The sequence below is a fragment of the Rhea pennata genome, chromosome 2, assembly GCF_028389875.1.
Source record: "Rhea pennata isolate bPtePen1 chromosome 2, bPtePen1.pri, whole genome shotgun sequence".
NCBI lineage: Eukaryota > Metazoa > Chordata > Aves > Rheiformes > Rheidae > Rhea > Rhea pennata.
The window spans coordinates 138036445-138049882 of NC_084664.1; the positions used below are offsets into that span (position 1 = coordinate 138036445).

At 33.3% G+C, this 13438-nt stretch overlaps 1 protein-coding gene across 1 annotated transcript in view; it reads right to left on the reverse strand.

Annotated features, from left to right (window-relative positions):
* Window positions 1–367: 367 nt before the first annotated feature.
* Window positions 368–13438, reverse strand: part of FZD6 (frizzled class receptor 6) — a 30575-nt gene continuing 17504 nt past the window's right edge. The window contains exons 3-7 of the mRNA XM_062570442.1: window positions 10019–10215; window positions 6408–7419; window positions 4236–4384; window positions 2934–3365; window positions 368–2310 (exon numbers count right to left, since the gene is read on the reverse strand). Of these exons, the coding sequence (XP_062426426.1) occupies window positions 2154–2310; window positions 2934–3365; window positions 4236–4384; window positions 6408–7419; window positions 10019–10215 (1947 nt within the window). The 3' untranslated portion in view covers window positions 368–2153. The remainder of the gene's footprint in view (window positions 2311–2933; window positions 3366–4235; window positions 4385–6407; window positions 7420–10018; window positions 10216–13438) is intronic.

The window sequence follows — 13438 nt, forward strand, 5'->3', positions numbered from 1 at the left end:
CATCTTTTTTTTTTTTTTATAGCAGTTACAAAAAGCATAACCTTTCCTGAATTACCTAAAAAAGCAAATAAGTAAATTTTCAAAACATATCAGTATTTATTTTAAGAAAGTTTAACAAGATCATATTGTGGAAAAACATATTCTCCATAAACTAAAGGAGGTCTAACTAGAGGGTATGTAAGAATATTCTAAATGTTAGGATGAAAGAACTAGCCCAGTTTCTTGCTATTTCATAAACTCTGTGTGCGCGTTTGGACAATTAATACCATTTTTCTGTCTCACTTCCCAACTTATACAAAAGTGATAAAAGCATTGAAGAGGAATAAACATTCTAAATCTAGTTAACAAGAAATACCAACTCAGAAGCTTACTATACAATAGTATATTTTATTACTAACAAAACCAATAATAACAAAACTATTGAAAGTGTGTATAAATTTTTCTGTTTACAAATATGACTACAGGAGTGAAGGGTATTTAGTGTGCATTTTCACAAAAGGCATTTCAGATTTTTTTCCATTGTCCTTTTCAGCAGCAAGAATACTATATATATTTTTAAAGGGCAAACTATAAACGAAATGGCACATCCTATTTAAGGCAATAAGTTACAAATGTTAAAAAGCAGAAGACAATATAAGCTGAATACATTCAATTTTTAAATACATGACTGATAAAACTTTGGTTTACCAGAATTATGTTTCCTATTGAATCAGCATTTACATGACCTTTATATTATGCAGTTTTGCGTGACTGTTCAAAGCATCACCACGAAAACTGTAAAACTAGAAGGAGTAATTTCTGTGCCTAGTATCAAAATGAATATATCAATTTAAGAGCTGTATTATCATCAGTAACAAATACGCAAGATGCTGAACAGTCTTACAAAATTCATTGACTTTTAGTGTTAGACAAACCGCAAAATCCTAGCTCCAAATTAACTCAATCAATCACACTGACTAGAGCTAGGATTTCTTAAAATTCAAACCGTGAAATTCTTATCCATGTCAAGTAATTAGTACTTGCTCTTGAAAACAACCTTCTCAATAAAAAGGCTACCTGTATTAAGGTCTATTTGATTTAAAGAAAATATATTGCTATAGCATATAGAAAATTAAATTTTATAGAAAAAGCATTAAGGTTTTAAGTAAAAATATTGTTGAAAAGCCTATATATTAACTCAAAAATTTATTTTCTGCATGATATTTTTCCACAGAATTTTTAAAAATTCAAGTCAGTTGCATAGAAACAAAGGGAAACAGATACACTTTCATTGCAGCTCAGTAGATAAAGTATACTTCCAATTCTATCCTCATGTCTTCAGGTATCTGCTGTGTTTCTCGTCTGGCATGGTGCCCCGGAAATACCACACCAGGATGCGCTTGAAGCATTTTTGGAAGTACTGCTGGATGTGCAGTGTATGGTGCACATTATGTATAAAGGTATTTTCTGTTCTCCTCTGAACTAAATTATGTTGTTGGAATACCACAAGACTGTTGATTTTAGTAATATCTGCTGGAAGCACATTATCCTTGTTTTTACAATACATACAAAACAGTAGTTCTTACGCAGTCAGTTATTTACATATTTCTATGTACAAAATAAATCACTGTAATTCCAGATTCCCTTTCATATTCAGTGTAGAAACTACCATAAAAACAATGCTACAATTGATCTCATGATACATACCTTAAAAGTATTTATACCTTTATCTCTCAATTTTAAGTGATACAGCCTTTTAAAATATAGTTTTAAAAAACAGAATTGTTAAGAAGATCTGAAAAATACCGAAGATGCAGATGGAACTTTATGCCTTGAAAAGTAACACTGCTTTCCATGCATTATTTTAATGCAAGTTATTACAAAGTGTTTTTATTATTGAGAATAATATTTGTTACTCACATCTCTTTCAAATTACTGCCAGTCAGTCCAGCTGTGTCTTACATAATTTCAGTTTCTATTATTCCTGGATGGGATTAAATACAGTACGTTATTGCTAGTTGTCCCCACTACAGAACTTACATTTCTATAAGTGCAAAACAAGGTACATGTTTTTTTTTTTTAATAAGGCACAGAATATCAATTATTTCCAGTGTAACACAGAATCCTTATCAGTTTTATAAACTGAAAATGTTCTTATGAAAAATTTCTCTCACTCAAGGGTTTAAACTGTTTCCAGAATCCAACTCTTTTCTAGTGTCTGAAGCTGAGTAGACAAGTAGTGACATGGAACCAGACTGTGAGACATCAGGTATTTGGGAACTGCTGCTTTGTAATGGAAGAGATTCAGTAAAATCATTTTTAGGAGTTATCCTGTAAGTAATTAAAACACAGGAAGTCAATTTTAAGCACAATGCATTAGAGTGAAATAAAAAAAAAATATAAATGTATTTATAAAATTTGTAAATACATTTTATAATTATAAAATCATAAATAAAACATTTATAAATCATAAAATATCTGCAGCTATATTCTTTTCAATGCAGTTCTGTATGATCTTTTCAAGCTTAGGAATCACCCCTGTTCTTTTTCAGACTGGTTGTATCCCAGAATGGTTGTATCACAACCATAGATTTCTCTACGCCACTGAATGACATGTTTTTCTGAGCTTTGTAGCACTGTACCTTAAATCTATCTTAAAAATCAAGGAACATAAAAACATCTTAAGAGCTAAACCTCTAGCACTTGACATTATATAAAAATAATAATAATAATAATAAAAGAATAAGCCCACATGCTAAAGCTACATGATTTGTGAGGCTATATAGAAAAAAAATTACAAAAATTACAGAAAATTGCAGAATTACAGTATTCTCTTTTGACAGCTTCTAAGGCTTAACTGTATACTGATTCTTCCAATAAAGAAATAGAAAATACATAGAAATAGAAAAGTACTGATAATATAAGTAAGCAGCACAAAGATTAAGGAGTCTTACCTTCCTTCACCTAGTCTCTTCATACTCTCAGACAAGCTACTCATATCACACGTATTACCTACTTTGCCTCTTTTTTCCACCTGATCGATAGTCAGTTTAGAACTAGATAACATTTGATCTCCATACAAATCGTCACCTTCCTTGACCTTCTGGGTTGATGTTCCATCTGCCTCCACCTCTTTCTCAGACGTTTCTGGGGATGTTTTAATCTCTGTAATAGTTTCCTGGCTTAAGTAATCATGATTAGTGATTGCTGCTGCAGAAGTTCCATGATTTGTTGTGCCACCTGTACTAGTCCCCATTGACTTAGAAATAACTTTCAATCTGTGTGAACTGGATTTGTAGTGCTTCTTTTTATGCTTAACTTTGGAATTGTGCCTCAAGAAAAATTCACATGATTCTTGCAGTACTCTTCGGCTCTCACTGATTGGACTGAAAGAAAACACAAATGTGTAACTAAGTGAAGAGGATAATTTCAGATAATGTAATATAGTTTCTTATACCAAAAATGTGTAAGAATAGCAATCAATGATGTAATCTGAGTTGAATGTAATGAACATGAGGAAAACAATTATATGTTAACAGAGGGGGAAAGAATCTGATTGTAATGGCTCCAAAGTTATTATGTCTGTGCAAAAATTAAAGCCAATTTCTACATTTCTTACTTCAGCAAGCAGGTCCAAAGACTTCAGTGAGTTAATCATCTAAGAAAGGAAAGTAAGATTAGCTCATAAGCAGCTGTATTATTAAATTAAATTTATGTAACATAAACCTTGTTCAAGTGGAAAAAATGGTAGGTATTGCAAAGTTGACGTCATTATTTTTAAAATCATATAGCTGAAAAAGTTAACATCCGAACAAGAAAAAAATATACAGGAAATGGAAAAGAGGGGAGAGGGAAAGAAGCTAAAAGCTCATCATCAAGGAATGCAGATATAAAACAAAAGGATATTAGGAATGCTGGCTTGGGAAGCTCAGGAAATTTAAATAAAAAGATCTAGAAATAATTTATAAGCAATAATCTAAAAATAAGCAAGGAATAAAGAAGAAAATGACAACTTCAAGAATATTTTCTATTTTCTGAGAAGGCAGTCAAGAAGTCATTGCCTATATAAAATTTCCATAGACTCCAGTGGAATTTTGCCTATGCTCCTATACAGCATTTAAACTCTAAAAAAGAAAGATTGCAAAGAAAACACTTTGATTACCTGAGCTATATGTAAGGAAAATGCCTTACAACTAACATATTTTCAAGTATATACTTTAAAAGCCAGGAATAATAATAATAAAAATTGTTCTTACTCTCTTTTGCGGTTTCTGTTGAAGAAATTGGCCCATTCAGAACAGGTCTTTTTACTTCCCACCCAAAAGACTGGAGATATGCCAACAATTAATGTCAGTAGATATTTCATCAGAAACAAAAATATTTCTGGTCTTGCTAATGCCTTTGCCTAGAAGATAATAAAGTTTAATAAATATACAGAAGAACACACACTTATTCATTTATACTTTAAGTGCAGAAAACAAATTATGTGAAAGATGTCCTTTCTCCTTATGGCAGGTATTCTTTGTTCAGGCTTGTACTGCATACAAATGCAAGACATGTAGAGTCAAGTCAGGCCTAGTAAATGTCTGCTTGCAGGCTACAGCTGAATGAAGACAGAGAGGAGATTAGATAGAGGGAGGTATTTTTCTTTTAAATTGGAAAGAAAAGTAATTTTAGAGGCAATAGTATTACTAAGCATGTTCTTCAGTGACAGTTGATATGTGGAAGCTTCATCCTTTCAACTTAAAAGAAACAATAAGGGATTGAATTGGAGTTAATCAGATTAGACAGCATCTTCAGGGAGCCACAGGGAACTACATAGCTGTTTTCTGCACTTTATTGCAAAATTAATCCACCTCTTTGCAGAACAAGATCATAGGAGCTAAAACATTTAGCTCTGTAAGAGATTATTATCTTCTCCTCCCATGCTGCAAATTTAATTTATGTTACCTGGCTTATCTGCCAATTCCATCTATGAAAGTCACTATGTTTGGTAGCTAGGTAACATTAGTTACTTAAATGGAAGTTTGTTTTTATTTGATTTTGATCTGATCAATGTAAAAAAAAAAAAAAAAAAAAAAAGTCTACAAGCCAGTTCAAGTGAGCCAAGGCTAAGAGCGCAATTTTAAGCTACTCTTAAGCTACTCTGTAAGGACAGATCCAATTAAGCATGTTTTGTGCAACATTCCCTGTTGCTATTTACTCTTTCCAATAGGTTAATTAAAGGATGAGAATACATGTTCTTTGTGCCTTATTATCCTAAGCTGCTGTATTTAAGCACTACAAGACAAGTTAAAAAAATAAGTAAAAAATTAAAATCTTGTTTTCAACCTTGTTTAATTTTGGCCGTTTATGTTGTGTGGAGCTCAGTTCAAAACCCACTGAAGACAGTGTACTTGTTAAGAACATTAATGAAAGCAAAAACAACCAAGAACAGAGATGTGGTATTCTTAGCTTATATTGATTTCAATATAGAGAATATAGAGGATGTTTAAGGATGTGGAAGGATCTCTTTTTTAATGGTAGTTTACTGCAGTAAAAACACAGATAAGTGTAAAGCAATGAAAGATGACATAAGAAACCTACAGTTTTCTTAGCGATAGTTTTTTCTTTAATATTTCTGCTTAAGTGGGAGGCACAAATCACTTCTGATTACAGGGAGTTTTATTTATTTACAAAATAAATTTAATCCATAGAGAATACATGTACAGTTTTACTTTAAAAGCCTTTCTGAAATGTGTTTTTTTTTTTTTTTTTTTTTTTTTTTAATAGCACCTGTTAAATAAGAACATCTTGGCAATTTAAAGTTTACTTTAAGGTTTTTTTGATGATTTCTTCACATTATTGAAGAACAGCTGGCAAATGACAACTATCATGCAAAAAATATCCTGGATATTTGTTTTGTAATTTCAAATGTCTTGCACTTCTGCACTTAAGAAAAAAAGCGTCAAGAATGATTTTAATCTATGGTTATAAGCACATTTTAAATCCAATTTAGACTCAATTTTCAGGAATCTGTTTTTCAATTTCAACTGAAATTGAAGCAAATTCTCCTTAAGTGTTGTGATACCAAGCTACACAACCAGGCAAGAAAGTACAGAGCAACTGTTTTTAGCAATAGATACTGCATTGAAAGATACACATAACCACTTTTCTCATGAAGTTCAAATATTTTAAGGATTACATAATCTTTTTAGAACTGTGAGTTGAAATTTATTTGCTGAGCATTATCAACTTGATCAGTGGAAAATTTCAAAGCAGAAGTATGATACCACCAATTTGGCTTAAAAAGAATTCATCATTGCATGTTTTTAAATTGATTACTTAACCTGAAAATAACCTAATAAACTGCACTGCTAAACAGTGATGCATAAGGATTTTATTTATTTAACATTGCAGTATTAATTATAAACAAAAGTGCTACTTGCCTGATAAGGACAAGGAATATGGTACTGGTTACAGTGGTCGAAGACCCAAGTTGTTTCCCAGATTTTCCGATTCACCAGTTCATAGACATAACATCCAAGTAGTGCAACAAGTGGCACCAAGTATAACCCACTAAAAACTCCAATTCGAATCATAAATTTCTTTAGTTTCTCTTGGTTCCTGCCATCATGCTGTATGACTTGCCGCACATGATTTAAAGAGATAATACCAGCTAAAAGAAGAGAGAGACCAACAAAAACACAAAGGCACAATGGCAAAAGCACAAAGTACAGAGATGCATCCAGATCATAGAGACCCACAAAACAAACTCCACTGATATTGTCCCCTTCAACTTTGTTCATTGCAAGAAGCATAATGGTTAGAAAACCAGGTATCCCCCATGCAACTGCATGGAACCACATGGCCTTCTGTGCAATAGCTTCACAACTCCATTTTCTTCCTGCAGCAAGGAACCACGTGATTGTAAGAATCACCCACCATATAGTTCCTGCCATGGTGAAAAAATACAAAACCATGAAGAGGACAGTACAGGCTTTGTTTTGAGAACCAAGAACCACTGTTTCACCAATTTCTAACTTATCATCTGCCTTGTTACAGGCAGTTCTATTTCCAAGTAAGAATCCAATAAAGTACATAAGAGACACTATGCTGTAACAGACTGAATAATATATGATTGGTCTCTCTGGGTATCTGAACCTTTTAACATCAATCAGAAAAGTCAGGAATGTGAAAAGAGTAGCACAAAGACAAAAAATTGAAACTATTCCAATGAAGCTTTTTGCAACATCCAATTCATAATTTTTGAAGTACATATTGGGACATGGGGGTGCACACTGATCAATTCCTAGAAACTTGTAGCCTTGTCCATTGGTAGTGTGTAGGTGTCGTGGACACCAGAATCCGTAATCCCTTCGGGTCTGTCCTGGGGTCTTCTGAGTTCCATGTACATTTGTGGTTACAGCAGCAGGAGCAGTCTCGTCACAATTGACCAGTCTACATAAATTAACAAAACAGAAAATACCTTAATGACCCTTATAATCAACCATAATTTACAATTATTCTTTATAAATATGAAAAGAATTGCTTTTAAGCACTGTTAAATTTTATAGATGATGCAAAATATGACTTTGAGAATATAATCAGATGGCATGTTAAAAATAGCATACTTAAGATTTTCAGTTTAAAAGAACATTCAAATACAGCTATTTAACTACTGCTCTCTGTTGATTTTAGGTATGAAGCACTTCCTACCTAAATTGCAATTGTTCTTTTATAGTTTCAGTCCACACTAAAGTTTTACATATATATTTTATATGTGTGTATATATATATATTTTTTATTTTTATTTTATATATATATATAAAATTTATTTTATTTGTATTTATTTTATTTATTTATATTTATTTTATATATTTTATATATATATTTAATTTTATATATATATATATATATATATACACATTTTTTTTTTTTTTTTACAGTAGATTTTCTATCTGGATAACAATATACCAATGGAGATGCATTGCAAATGATCTAGTCAAAACACAAGTTTCCATCGAGAATAAAGAATGAAGGCTGACGGATCTAGAATTTATTGATGACTAGTGTATGATGCAATGGAATTATCAGGACTTTTTGTAATACTGACATCAGCAATGTAACATTACAGTAACACAAAAACTACCTAACTGAAAAAGACAAGCAAAGAAATAGGTGTAGCAGAAACTGATCAGTATTTTAGCAATTTTTTATAGTTTTATAATGCTCATCTAAAAATTGCTCAAGACTCAGTTGCTTAAGGGTTGAATTGAACAAAATAAGTGGTTTTTTATTTTTTATGATTTTTCAACGATTAGCCCTGTTGCTGGACAAGTCAAACAGCTAAGCGTTTACTCAGAATGGGATTCTTATTCATATGCATTTTGAGTTTAAGCATATATTTAAAATAACATTTATTGCATTATAGCTTTGAAAGTTAGATTCTCTTACCTCAAAACATGCTTTGTCAAGTGCTATGGGGGTCTGTCTGCAATAAATGTGCTGACCTTAAAAGTAAATATTTTTTAGCACAGTTTGACCTAAAACACTTAAGTTGTTTCACTGCATTATTGTGAATCTAAATAAAGCCAGAATGAAAAATAAGAAAACTGATTTGGTAACAGATTCTTTCACTAGCCATGGGACAGACCAGCATGCATAGGAGCAGTGCAAACTTTAGTCATCCAAGTCTTAACAGGCTTTGCGTACTTCTATAGGAATAAGAGCGCGTAACTCAATTACAGTTACTGCCCGTTGAAGCCCAAGCCTGTGCCAGCCCAACTTATGAGGATTCCCGCAGCTGTATCTTTGCCGTTTTCAGAATATTCTGCATTATATGGACTATTCTGTATGATGTATGGGGCAGAGATCATTTCACATATAAACAAAACAGGTAAATTTTCAGTAAACACTAGCAGTAACAGAATAAATCAAAGCAAAGACTGCTGTAAAAATGGAATTTAATCAAAAATATAATTTGGAACATATACTGAATAATTGGATTAACTAGTAAGTTTCCTGATTTTTCAAAATAATTCTGGAAGACATTTGCTGCACTGAGTGGCACTGCTACACCGAAGCTCACACCAGATGGAAAAGCTGACACCAGCCTCTAAAAATCTATAACTCAAGTTTTTCCACAAGACCGAAGGCAATAGAGTTAATGCCATCTTGTCAGTCACTTGGATATGGATTTCTAGCAGCATCATTGTGCAGGATTACTACTCTTGCTCTCCTGTAGCCCCATCACAAATTAGCAACTGTATGGAGGTTAGACACATGGTTAAGTTTCTAGCCCTTACTCCTTTCTTCTACTTCTTGCCCTTCCATATGCTAAATAAAAAATACCTGGTCTTAAACATTTATAAGTATCTCCAGATGAAGGTCAGAATCTTAAGAAGAATATAATACAGTGTTTTTAGTGGTTTCCATTTAATATATAGGGTCCATTTTTTTTCCTGAAATGCAGTATTTTCTGTCCTCTCTCTGGAACAAAGACCTGAAATACTTTGAAAAAAGGTGAAGTCTTTGTGGAAAAGATTTCTGGCATGCAACACAGGAAAAGTAAAAGATTTTATCTGAATGCCTACAAAGCACTAATAACGTAAACATTGAGTGCTTTATGTTTCATTGTTTCATACCAGTAATTATTTTTAAACCCCCTGTGAAGTAGGTATTATTATTGCTAGTTCAGAGATGAGAAAACAGAGTGAAATCTATGCTGTAACGTTTAATGTTTCATTTAAATGTTAAGAGTATGTAGAAAAAAGCCTCTGCAGAGATCTGAATAGTGAAGAGTATTCGCAGCTGCAGAACACTTGTTGCAGCTGGAATCAAAAGTGCTAAAAGGAAATGCAGGTGATCATTTTAATAATGAAAAAGTCTTAATAAAAATAATACTCCTATACACTCAACACTGGTATCTTCACTGATGCGGAGGCTACAGCACAATGTTTTTTAACATTTTGTCTCAGATTTCCAATGTAGTCTAGATCAAATATGGTATGTTTGAAAATTCCACCTCCAATATCTGCCATATCAAAAAATACTATACCTGTTACATTCCAGCTCTTCAGGCCATGTGATACCAAAAGTGTCAATCAATTGTTTACAGTCAGAATATACTTTCTCACAGAGGCTTCGACAAGGGTGAATCACGTGAACTTGCTCCAGGCAGGCAGGGACAAACGCTTTGCACAGAAATGTGTGGATGTCTGGTGAACAGTGAAGATTCATAAGAGTAAGAAAAGGCTTTGGGAAAGAAAAAGACTTTGGTTAGTGATTTTAAAAAGATAATTCAAAGCAGTAAAACTAATTTTCATCACTGTGACTCTCATTTGTTCTCCTGTAGGTTTAAAGAGATAATGAGAGAATATCATCTGTTCAACAGCTGTAAAAGGGAGCAGATCCTGGTGGTTTGAACGTGGAGAAAACAGACTCCCGAGTCCTACTAGCATGTCTAGCACATGCCCAGCTCTGCCATCTTGGCCCGTCTCTTAACTATTCAAGTTTGATTTTCCTAATTTGACCAAAATATAAATCTGAAAGGTATCATCAAAGCCTAAGATTTTAAAATCCAGAATGTAAGGTTAGGCTCCTATGTTCACCAGTCAACTTCTAAATAAGCAGCCTGAGATTTCAGAAAATGTGTCTATCTCTGTAGTTCCTGTAGAAATTATATTTTCAGTCTTAAGTGGTGTATCACATTCATCATCTTCCCTGATACTATAGCTTTTTTTGATTAATGCAGCCCAAATATCATTATTACCCATTTTTAACATATTTCAAAAAATCTCAGCATGATTGAGAATTTCTCTACCTCTATTACTGAAGGCTAGACAGTGAGTTACTATGTATCCAAACACCCTGGGGGGGTTGCTATTTACTTTGTTTTGCCCCTGACACCAGGTAACATTCCTACTTTAGATCGTTACAGCAAAACAAGTGAATTTAAATCCCATTATAAGGCAAAGGGAATGAACCCATGGCTGAGGATGGAAATGAGTCTGCAAAATCATGTCAGGTGAAGTCCTGTTTAACCCTGCTGTTTGACAGAACAATTGACCAGTCGACATAAAAAGCTGTTTGTCTTCTACTTCAGAAAAGGAAACTCCATATATTGCATTGAAGGTTCAGTTCACGCATCAGGAAAGCTAAAACAACATTTAATACACTTTTGAAATGTGCTGATAGAGACGCTGAAATTTTTAAAGTAGGCAGAGCTTTCAGTACAAAACAACGTGAAAATTCTTATTTATTTATCTGCTGTTAACAGCTGCACACCTCAGTTATTCTAAATTCATCAACCAGTGAATGGCAAAGAAAGGATTAACATCTCTGAGTCTAGAATAGAACCCCTGATTTTGTCACTTTGTAAATATCCCAAATTAGGTACACACACGTGGCAAGGGCAAGTCTGATAACTGAGCATGCAGTTTAAAAGGAAAGACACTGATAAAATAACACCATTTCCTCACTCAAAAATGGAATAGCTACAAATCCTCAAGGAACCTCAGCAATAAACATCGGAATGTGTATGTGTATGTGTATGTGAGATAGAGAGAGAGAGAGAGAGAGAGAGAGAGAGAGAGAGAGAGAGAGAGAGAGAGAGAGAGAGAGAACAACAGAAAAATCCTTTAAGGAAAAACAACAAAAAGGTTTAGCTGGCGCTGTTCTTCAGAGCACTCTGTCTGCGCGCTCTATCTGCGAACTCCATCACAGCAAGCGAACAGAAGCCTGTCCCTCCCTTGGACGTCTGCTGGGGATCTACCTTCTCAGGAACCCAAGGCCTGAATATTTTCTTCTGAGAAGTATAGCTCTGGAACTCCACAGGCTGGATTACTTTCTAAATGCTAAACACTACTTCAAAAAAATAAAGGCTGGAGTTCTGGAGTTAGCAGATGAATTAAATTTCCTTTGTGTAATCATGATGCAATTAGATTTTGATTGCTCCAATATTTACTGTTAGCTCTTTTCCTTCTTGCACTTAGGATAAAATAAACAATAACCTGTATAGCTGTATAGAACTCCTATAGAAATTGAATTTATTTTTGAAGTTCTGTAGAAATAGTTCTTCCTTTTTTTGCCCACAATTCATCTAATTTAAAAATTAAAATTAATTCTCTATAGCAAATTTTAAAGTGCTACTCAAACTTTTGCAGACTTCAGTAAAGCAGCAACATTTTCTCTGGAAAGTAGTAATTTTTAAAAAATTACTTTCATATTTATAAAATCAATTTTATCTACAGAATTTTTTTACTAGATGTTTTGACTAGCATCTAAATTTTTGTATAGCATTATCCAGTGTAATGTAACAAATGAGGCTACATAAGTAATACTTGATACAGAAAGTATAAAGGAAAGAGATACGGAGAGGATAAAGGAAATTGTCTAGCCAAGAAATTCAGGATTCAAGACCAACCTTAAGCATTCAAACAATTTCTGTTACATAAAAAAATACTTAAAAAGATAATATATAATAGTAATCACTATGCAACCAATAATACTGCCATAAGTTAGAGGCAGATAACTACTGTGGTTTCCAGAATATATTTTATAATTTAAAATCAAGTATCTACTTACAAGTATTTCACAGAAATAGAAAATGGTAGGAAGAAGAAAGCTATGCTCAGCTTGTAACATAACCATAGTAGAAATCTAAGGGCTTGGCTTATAAGAATAATTGTTCTACCATCATTCTTTTAGTTTATGCTAAAATATATTTACTTTTTGACGCCCAAAATTAAGAGCAGGAAATCTGGTGTTCTGAACACACAAGCTGGCTTTCTGAGTCACACCAAATGTTTATGCAGCTAAGTATGCTATTCTGATAATAGCTGGCAGCAGGGCACTGTAAGACTAGGACGAGCAGACATCTCCTAGCTTGCAGCAATCAACGGCTTAGGAAGCTTTCCGAGCTGCAGGTTGGAACCAGACCATTGCGTTTAAAGGACACCAACAGACCTTTTTCCCAAGAACGTGTCTAATCTCTTTCTAAACCTTGGTGTAATGCTTAAATCCCTTATAAAATACTACTGCAAAAAGTTCTACTGTATATTTTAACTAGGCACTCTGCAAGAACGTACTGTATTTTACTGGCTTATTGTAATTCCTAGTTATCGCAACTGAGTTCGTATGTTTTGCCAGCGGTTAACAGATTATTCAGTACTTTTCCTATGCCATTTTGCCAATCTGCCATCATAGTTTTATTGACTATTTTCATATCCCACAAATTATCTCTTCTTTAATCTAGGAGCCTTAGTCTGTTTCATCTGTCCTCATATAGGATCTGTTCTATACTTTTGGTCATTTTTCTCATTCTCTTGTATGCAAATTGTGTGTGGGTGTGCACACATGCGTGTGTACACAAAAATGTAAGCACGCTTTTAATTTATGTTAGCATAATACTAATATTTTTTCCTACTCCTTTCATAGTACACAATCATCCTATTTATGTTGACTACATTTGAACACT